Source organism: Rhinoraja longicauda, chromosome 25, assembly GCF_053455715.1.
Source record: "Rhinoraja longicauda isolate Sanriku21f chromosome 25, sRhiLon1.1, whole genome shotgun sequence".
Lineage (NCBI taxonomy): Eukaryota > Metazoa > Chordata > Chondrichthyes > Rajiformes > Arhynchobatidae > Rhinoraja > Rhinoraja longicauda.
In genome coordinates, this window is record NC_135977.1 from 11,790,459 (window position 1) to 11,800,718 (window position 10,260).

General features: G+C 47.9%; 1 protein-coding gene across 1 annotated transcript; it reads left to right on the forward strand.

Moving 5' to 3' along the window:
• Positions 1–5,913: 5,913 nt before the first annotated feature.
• cldn5a (claudin 5a) lies at positions 5,914–10,041 on the forward strand. The gene has a single exon (XM_078421200.1). The coding sequence runs from the start codon at positions 6,100–6,102 to the stop codon at positions 6,748–6,750; it is 651 nt and encodes a 216-aa protein (XP_078277326.1). The 5' UTR covers positions 5,914–6,099; the 3' UTR covers positions 6,751–10,041.
• Positions 10,042–10,260: the final 219 nt, after the last annotated feature.

Consider the following 10,260-nt stretch of genomic DNA (forward strand, 5'->3'; position numbering starts at 1 on the left):
ACAAGGAAGCCATCTTGGATGCTTTTTAAAATGCAATACAAGTATTGCTTGGTGTAGTGGCTGTACTGCTGTCACCAAAACAAAACAAACTTTTTAAAGTTCAGCTGATTTGGAGCCAACCATGGAAAAAGAACAAGCCAGCCTTTGAAACTACTTCAAACAAACAGCAACAGAAACCCTGAACCTCAAACATCTTAGGTTGCCCTTCAGATTTTTGAGGGTGACTTCTTCCAGGACAGTTCCCTGGTTTCTGCGTGCCTTGGGACATTCATTTATCCCAGTTAGAGTGCCGCACATTCATCTGTGCAAGTCATAATTCAAAGGATATTAGAATTATCAACAAAATACAGTGGTTTTGGTTAGCATGCGTCTAAAATGAGATATGTCACTGCAAAGAAAGTCTAAATAAAATTGGGCAGCTGAGGAATGACAAGGGCAGTGGGAGTGAAGTGTACTTTTATTGTAGGGAATGTTACTCACTTCTGAAGATCAGTTATGTGAAAAGAGTTTTATTGCAAAAGCGTATCACCAGAAAATGACAACCAGCAAAATGACACCAGCAACAGTTCCTTAGGTAAACTGAAGTGAACTGTGATTGGGGTTTTCAGCAATTGAAAATAATCTGTTTGATACCCCTTGCGCGTCCTGGAGGCTGATTGTACCAAATTTAAAATATTTGCTCTTTTACAAGATGAATAGTATAGTAATAGTAATATTACAGAGAGCGCTCCATCCGCAACTCCCTGGTTCACTCATCCCTTCCCACCAAACCACCCCCTCCCTGTACTTTTCCCTGCAACTGCAGGGGATGTAACACTTGTCCTTGTACCTCCTCCCTCAACTCCGTCCAAAGACCTCTGCAATCCCTCCAGGTGAGACTGAGGTTCACATGTGCTGATTTGTCCTTTTTTTCATTTCCAGTTTTTTTCACCCACCCTCCCTACTACAATCAGCCTGAAGAAGGGATCCCGAGCCAAAATGTCACCTATCCATTTTCTCTAGAGATGCTGCTTGACCTGCTGAGTTATTCCAGCAATTTGTTTATATCTTTGACAATTGAATTGTCAGACCAAACTCCTTCAGAAAGTGGTGACCTTGCAAGTCTCTGCTGTGTGTTTTCTAACTTATTCCAACCTTGTTGTGCTGTGCATGCTGATCTTCCTTGTTTGTTGGTGGTTATATAATCTTTCCATGGTCTCTGGCTCAGATGTTGCTAAGACCTGAAAACAAACGAGAAAGTTGGAAATCCCTAGCTCAGCATGCAGTGGCTATGGAGAGACTGAATTAATGTCATTTTAATTCTCCATCCCACTCCCACTCTGATTTATCTGAATCCTAGACAGTTCCAAGGAGCCCCAATGAGAGCTTGAGGAGTAGCACCTCATCTTCGATCTGGGTATATTCTACAATTGGGGCAAAACTGAATTAGTCGTACATCATCGGCACAAGCCCATCGGTCCAACATGTCCACACCAGCCACCATGTGCCAATCAACACTAATCGTTCTTATCCTCACACATTCTCATCAACACCTCTCTCTCTCCACCACCCAATTCTATGCAAGGTGCAATCTGCAATTTCCAATTTTAGATTGTTCTTTCCCTCGCATAAGCACTAGCCACCATTCTCATGTTGGTTTCAGATCACTGGAACACTTCAAAACTGTTTTTACACATTCCTGTTTGTTTTCTCTCCCTCCAACTGCTCTCATTAATCTGTCAACCACATAACTGTATAAATATCAGGATCACAACAGCAACTCTGGCCTTACCTGAGATTTTCCCTTTGTTCTACGGGTCTCTCCGTCACCCTCTCTGCAGCTCTAAACTAACTTGTTTTCTCAGTTCTAACAAATAAATCTTCAATCTGAAGTGTTGACTCTGCTTCTCTTCCGCAGTTGCTGACTGACCTTCTGAACATATCTTGCAGTTTCTGGGGTTATTTGATGCATCTTTAATTATTGTTTAGTTTAGACTGACCAGTCCACTGACGCACAGCAGTTCCTTAGGATGCCATCCATTTTTGCAGATCAGCACTGAACAACTTTCTACCGGATCTTCCTACTTCAGTTTTTGTTTGTAGGCAAGAAGTAGAAGCACAGCTAGATGATTAGATTTCCCAAAATGTGGCCGTGGAATGGAGTGGTGGGTGCTTTTTATGGATGTGCAGCAGTGGTCGAGGGTGTTCTGGCCCCTGATGCGAAAAGAGACATGCTGATAGCATTTTGGTAGTATGCTATTGAGATTGGCTTGATTGAAGTTCCAGGTTAGAATGACCAGGGCTATGGAATGTTTTGGCTCAAGGCTATTGGCAGCAGAGCACAGTTCCTTCAGGGCATGCTTGACATCAGTGTGGGGAGGGAAATAGGCTGCTATAAAGATAGCTGAGGTGAATCCTTGCTGCAGGTAGTAGGGGAACAGCACCTCTATGTTAGATATTCCAGGTCTGAGCTCGCCAGGACCACCACGTCTGAGCACTACTAGGTATTGATCCTTCATTTTGTTGCCTCGTGATTACAGCATCAATAAAATTGACCGATAATGTCAAATTTAATGCCATTTCCTAATATTATGAAATGTTCCACCATTTGAAGAGGACGAACCTACACAGTGAGCAGCCACAATGAACATGGCTAATTTAGCTTTTCAAGGTCTTCACAAGAATGCAAACAGGCGTTAATTAACGGGATGCCAATGGGGCAGATAAAGAAATGTTTTCCCAGAGAAATAAATGTTTTGTCGGAGAAAATACCAGGATACCCTTTTAAAGCAGTAAATGAGACACTGTTTTCCTCAAGGAATTCCAATGCTTAGGACGGGGACAGGGTTAGTTCAGGAGACAAGAGCTTAAGGAACAAAATCCCGGAATCCTGGGGAGCTCTGGGACTGGATCAGGGGTGCAGGGGGGACGGAGTGGAGGGGTGGAAACGGGGCGAGATAAAGCAGTGGGGAAGTTTGAACAGCAAGATAAGAATTTAAAATTCAGGAACTGGTGGAACAAGCGCCATTCAGCAGGTCAGGAGGTGCATAGACGGAACAGGAGAACATCCTTCAGTGCTCACCCATCCTTTTTTTCAAGAGATGCTGGCTGGCCCGCTGTTCCTCCACTTTGTGTCTACCTTCAACATCTTTCAGTGTCTTGAGAAGCTACTTGTGGAGACAATGTTTCCTCACGTGGGAGAAGCTAGAACGAGGGTTTTTTTTAAATAAGAAAAGACTTGTCTACTTAAGAGTGAGGTGAAATGTTCTGTTTTCTCTCAGAAGGTGATGTGTCTTTGGAATTCCCTATCGCAAGTAGTGGTTGTCGCGGATGTTTTGGGTACACACATGACAAGCAAGGGGGTGAAGCGGGGTGGGCGAAATCGAGGTGAGGACACAATCAGATCAGCAACGGTGGAACAGGCTTCAATGGCCGAGAGGCCGTTTGTTCCAAGATGGTATGTTTGTATTCAGTTTCATACAGGTTGAGATTTGGCCTCCTCACACCTTCAAGGGCATTCAAACCACTGGACCTTTTGCAGGAAATATAAATAGGAGTCTGGATGCATTCTCCATTCTGCCTGGCCTTGGTGCAGGTGACCGCAGAACCAGAATGAAGGACCCGCAGCCGAGAGGCAGACAAAGAGGGGATATTCCCTTCACTCTCGCTATATGTTTCCTGACTGTTTCTATTTTCCCTGCCGCCCGATTTCCTTCAGTTGCATTCAATTGCTCCGGAAGTTCAGATGCGTTTTCAGCTTCTGTTCTGGGCTTCGTTCCCCAGGAAAAGGGATTGTTAGTTTCCTCTCTCTCTCCCTCTCCCTCTCCCTCTCCCTCTCCCTCTCCCTCTCCCTCTCCCTCTCCCCCTCCCCCTCCCCCTCCCCCTCTCCCTCTCCCCCTCTCTCTCTCTCTCTCCCACCCCCTCTATCCCCCTCTCTCCCCCTCCCTCCCTCCTCTCTCACCAACAGACAGTTTCTAAACGGAAAGAGGTTGGCGCAAACGACTCCCAACAGCATGTTTTAACCATTGATAGCCGATGTCTTAAAAATAGGCGCTACAGATGCCGCACGTCGCCCTGTGCGTTACATTATCTCTTCTATGTAGGTGCACAGGATTTGGGTTAAGATAGGAATTTAAGCGACCCCGCTGAAGTGCTGAAGACAGCGCACAGGTGGGATTTATAATCCGCGTGTAGATCTTTTAAAATGGATAAAATTCCTATTTTAACATAGTTCTCTTATAATATTCGCGACTGCACCTCCGCCTCGCCGCTTCCACCCACCCCGGTGTGTGTACATATATGATTGTCATTAACTCCCGTCCAAAACGCTACACGTGTCCATCCCTCTCCACCCTGTGGCTTCATGCACGTTCTCGCTGTGCAAATCAACAAGTGTGAGCTCTTACAATTGCTTCTCCCTTTCAATAACGGGACATGAATTCAAAAGGTCTGGGATTATTTTCCACCGACTTATTGGGAGATTTCTGCGCCGTCTTTTTGGGTGAAACGTTAAACCGGGTCCACTTCTGAGAAGGGCATTAAAGACCGTCAGTCTCAAACTGAGAGGGGGAGTGTTCACAGGAGAGCTGTTTCCAGTGCTCTAACGAACAAACACATCACACGGTCTGCATCTGTGCGACAGGTTGGTTATTATCGCTTTGTTGGACCAAAAAAGTAGAACAATCTGGGAGCAAAATAAAATGGGTTGGTGGAACTGTATCTGTGGAGGGCATGGATGGGCGACGTTTCGGGTTAGTACCCTCAAAGGGTCTTAAACATCCCCTGTTCATTCCCTTCACAATGCTGCCTGACCCACAGAGTTCCTCCAGCAATGTTTTTTTGGTCAGAATTCTAGGAGGTTTTGCTGTTTAAACGCAAGCCCCCTTGTTCATCGTGTGCCTGTTTGTGTCTACATTCTCGCCACTAATTGTCCTTTCATACGCCGCTGTTTCTGATCGTACAATCCTGAAACGTAACCATTTTTCAAAGAACTTATGCCACGCCCTCGCGGCGGCACATTTTGTTTTACATTGGATTTTCAGATCCCCGTCCTTCATTCTTCGTTGCCGCAGCTTTAAGGCTTTCATTGGCCCGGCCCGAGTGACAAAGAAACACCATTGAATCGCTTGAATAGGTTGTTTTGCAAGAGTCTGTGAGGCGGGGGTGGCAGTGGACGGGGGGACGGGGAGGGGGAGGGAGGGAGAGTGGGGGGAGTCAGAGTTCCGACCCCCGACTCGCCGCATGGCCGGTTCTCCCAGCGTTTGGTCTTCCTTCAGGTAGTTATTTGGCCAGGTGATAGGCAATCAGAGATAATGATGAAAGAAGGGTCAGATTCGATGAGCAAAAACTGTCAACTACCCCTCTCCGAATAACACTCTTTAACTCCATTTGTGAGCGATTGCACAGGGAGCCACGGGATTGTTCCCACCACTGGCGCTTTGTACAAATGTAACCTGTCCGTTGCCGCCTGCTGCACCATCCTCATGTTTGCCGGCGCTGGCTTTCCAGCCGCCCCATATAACAGCAGATCGGACATATCTCGAAAATCGTGACATATATGAGAAAATAGTTTAAATTAGGTTCCAGCTGCATTCCTGTTGACGATCACCCCATGAGTCGGGATGAGCATTAAAATAGTGGAGTACGTTTTCCCCCATGTTTCGAGTTCTTATTGTGCAAGTAAGTTAGTTATTTCGTTCTAAGTATATATATTGGACGAGGCGCGGCAGATGGGGGGGGGGGGGGGGGTATTCCAACTGTCTGCCACAGTTGGACTGCACAGAAGTCGATGCTTTGTCCGGCTGAGTGGGAGGCAACAGCCTTGTGCAATGCCCTCCACCCACACTCTTTGATGTGAGGACCGTATGTTTCTGTTCTCATTGGCTCGCCCTGAGATCAGTTGCGTGCAATCAGCTTCGGCCGGGGTAAATTGCGATTGGACAGCCGGCCCGTCGCTGGCTTTTATTGTCCGCTTGTCTGCTGCCTTCGTTTCTCAATTTGAACGGAACGGGCTGAGAGAGCAGAAGCTATGCACAACGTTAGCAAGAGGAGCATCCGAGCTGCCGTCCGACGCTTTCGCTGATCAAGCTCGCCCGAAGACAGAAACTGAACTCTTGAGGGATGCCGTCGGCGGGTCTGGAGATCGTGGGACTGGGGCTGTGTGTCCTCGGCTGGCTTGGAGTCATGCTGACTTGCGGGCTGCCGATGTGGAAAGTAACGGCTTTCATCGAGAGTAACATCGTGGTGGCGCAGACGCTCTGGGAAGGACTGTGGATGAACTGCGTGGTGCAGAGCACGGGGCAGATGCAATGCAAAGTCTACAATTCCCTGCTATCGCTGGGACACGATGAACAGGCAGCCCGGGCGCTGACAGTCATCGCCTCCATCATGGGACTCATTGGGCTTCTGGTGACCATCCTGGGAGCCCAGTGCACCAACTGCACGGAGGGTGTGACCACCAAAGCCCGGATCGTCATCAGCGGAGGTGTCATCTTCATCCTGGCCGGTTTGCTCGCCCTCATCCCCGTGTGCTGGACGGCAAACAGCATCGTCCGCGACTTCTACAACCCCATGGTTCCGGTCTCCAAGAAGCGAGAGATGGGCGCGGCTCTGTACGTCGGCTGGACGGCCAGCGCTCTCCTCTTCATCGGGGGAGCCCTGCTCTGCTGCTCTTGCCCCCCGAAGCAAGACCAGTCGTCCTTCGCCGTCAAGTACACGGCCCCGAGGAGAGCTTCGGCCAACGGGGACTACGACAAGAGGAATTACGTGTGAACGGGTTTCCCCCGTTTATCGGAACAGACCAGAATTGGACACGGGGGAGCGAGAAAATCGTAGAACCCACCAGCTTTCTATTCTGCTTATTCGAAGCAATCCTTTTTTTTATTTAATGGATTTGTATTGTAAACGAAAACAGGAGATGCTCATTGTATATCTAAAGCTGTTTGACAGCTTTGAGTAGACCGGTCGAGAACTGGAAGCGCGCTCCGAAAGTGACTTCACAAGCGATTGTTGAGGAACGTTTGAACAAACATTCGGACATTGGTCGATGGCGTTTGCGATGGGCATTTCTGCGAGCGTAGTGAAAGTGCGGGGGCACTCTCCCCTATCTAGGTCTCACGTCCAGACTTCCTCTGTAGTACCCCGCCGGTCATTGTTATGTGGTCAGTGTAGACTAAGCCTTGTAGAATTAATTAGAAATTTTTGATTCACTAGAAAATTTGATGGGCAGAACAGTCAGTGCTTTTGCTCCATGTTACCAGCCAGAAGTAACACAACGCTCACTCGCCGCTTTAGCCAATACTCTTTTCAGATTGATTATAAATGTAGATTATCACAGACGTTAATGGTGCATAACTATTCATTAGCTCCGCCCTCGTGTTCACAATTTAATGAAACTAAACTTAGTTCTTTTGGCGCAGTTGGCTTTATGCATGAGATTTGGAGCCCGGCAGAGAGTGGATTCGCTTTGTTTTGGCTGTTTATTGTCACCTACGTTCTGATTAAAGTGCTTTATGGGCGAATTCAGTGGGCGACAAGACTTTCCGTAACCCATCAAACTGATTTGAGATCGCACTCTTCCTAAATAGGCTTCTCTCGCGTCGAAGAGAAGGGCGGTCCATTTTCAGAGCGCCGATCCACTCCCTCCCATTTGCTAACAATGGTTCAGAAACGCGGACACCTCTCGTCCCGTTAAAAATCTAGCGCCTGCAGTAGGCAATTCTCAGGAGATAGTGAGATTAATTATGGATATTGATACCTGGGTGTGCACGGGGCAGGACAGTGATGCCGCGAGTATTAGTAACGACCGGGGCAGTATTAAAGCAAACAGTATTAGTGCAGATAATATTAACGCAGGAAGTAGTAATGCAGGCAATATTATTTGGAGGGCGCGGAGGCACAATTCAGCGCGCAGTATTGCATTTGTAGAGTGTGTGCGTTACTGGAGCGGTGAAAGTAGGGTTAGTGACCATGGAAATTAAAAAGTGCTGTAGACCCGAAACGTTAACGGCTTCTCTTCCCACAGATGCTGCCTGAATTGCAGATATTTCCTGGTATTTTATGATTTCAATGTGTGGGGTGGATGAATGTAGCGGAGACGGTGTTGTATCATTCTGGGACAGTGTTGGCAATGGTTTGAGTACCGACTGCTTCGTGATCTAGGCAGATGTGTTTTTTTCTACATTGATTTCCCAAAGTCGTGTGGCTGCCTCTTAAACTTGTGCTGCGAAGCGGTGGAGAGGCATTGGAATCAATTATGTGAGTTGATGGTGAGAACTCTCGCCAAGAAACCGTTCCCATGACGCGGCTCCCCCTCCCCCCCCCCCCCCCCGGCATTTGGTCTTTTATCTTTGAATGTGAAAGTATTAAATGTACAATGTGAGCGGTCACGTGGCTCTGCGAGGGGGAGGCTTGCGCAGGATTGCTGGTGAGAGGACGTCCCGTCGCCCTGGTTACCGGAGATGCTGGTGGTAGCCAGGGGGAAAAAGAGCCATTATCCGTTGGCCCCCTTCCAGTCTGATCCCTTCGTTGCCCAGAAGCCAAGCCTCACGTGTCCTGTCAGAAACCCCGGCAGCACAGCCCCGGCAGCTCAGCCCCGCAGCGCACAAGGATTTGACAATGACTAAACCACACATCTGCCAGTGAAAGGAAAGCAATGTTGCAGCCAGAAGAAATTCCAATGTCCACTCGACAGTGGGGTGGTGGCAGCTTGTGGCAATGGGGGGGGGGGGGGGGGGGGGGGTCGCATTAGCCGCCCATTATTTATAATCAGCAGCCGGTTGCCGCGCTGGAACTGAACGCAGGCAGGCAACGTTTGCCGCAGCGGCAACGTTTACCGCTCATCGTTAAAATAACCCATCTCAGCAACAGCGCGATTTCCCCATGGCGCTACTTATCCCAGCTTACCGCTCCAACCCACCTTGCAACTTGCAGAGCGCAAGAAAATAAGAGCAGGGATCGGCCACTTGCTCCTTCAAACATGCCCTGCCCTGCCTTTCAATGTGACCATGGCTGATTTGCTCCGAGGCCTCATCTCCCACTCAAAGTCAGGCCCGAAACGTCACCCATTCCATCTCTCCAGGTGCCTGTCCCGCTGAGTTACTCCAGCTTTTTGTGTCTATTTCGGGTTAAACCAGCATCTGCTGTTCATTCCTTCACAATCTCTGAACGCTATCTGTCCAAATACCATAACCTTAGCTGCACGGAATAATCGTTGCAACAATATACCCCAGGGCATTATTTAAACTAAACCGTTCACTGCCGCAATAGGGCCTGATAAACGTTCCTACGCTGTGTTACGGTTTTGCATTGTCTATCATTGTCAAATTAAACAAAACTGCCTTTTAAGGGACATTTGAACACTGAGTAGCGCAGCCTAGTTTAGACTCCAAAAGACCATCGGCGTAATCAATTCCCTCGGGGCATGGCGTTCTTTGCGCCATTTCGTTTAATTTCCCGAGGGAGCTGCAGTACGCGACGGTAGGCGAAATAAAAACAAGAATTCAATAGGAAAATCACCCACAGTTCGCAATAACAATCGAGCAAAGCTCCCGGCTATTATTCCAAAGGCGTAATCCTGGCCAGGACATTGGCGTCTGTTAGAGTACGTGTTTCAGACTTTGCCATCTCAATTTACAAGATGTCGCTTTTTCAGGATCCCTGGCCCAATCCCTAACCGTGTATTTTCCAAATCGGGAGATATAACAGCGAGCCGCACCGGGCAGCAGGTTCAACAAGTATCTGTGCTTGTACATTTTCGTAACCAGTTTGGGGAGCCAGCTGCAAACACCTTTCCCACCCCATCACCCCAACCAAAGAATGCCCTTCATCCATGTTGTCGCGTTGAAGGCAGGGCTCCAACATTGTACAGGTCGCGTGAGATGTATCGCAGCGCTTAACTAACCCCAAAGTTAAGAAGCCTGACTGGATAATTGTAGTAAACGGTTAATAATCACACCCCCCTGCATTTTTGCTAATGGAAACTGATTGTGTGCAGGTTCAATGTTTTCGATGCTACCGTGTATCATCTCACATTTATCTATATTAAAACAAAACGATTTCTTAGCCTCTCTGTTTAATTTGCTGAGCGCTGTTAATCGAGCCGTCGCCTAGCAGCTGCCAAGGCATGCGGATTGGTTGAGATGTAAAGTGATTTTGAAACAGGCACGTCGAGAGATTTCCTGCCCCCACTCTGCTTATTAATCTTCCAACGGAGGCTCGGCGAAGGGATTATGTGCTCTGTTAATTAATTTGCTCGACCTCAGTTATTTCTGTTCATGAAGT

Coding starts and splice junctions, on each gene's coding strand:
- cldn5a (XM_078421200.1), top strand. CDS start 6,100: ATGCCGTCGGCGGGTCTGGAGATCGTGGGACTGGGGCTGTGTGTCCTC.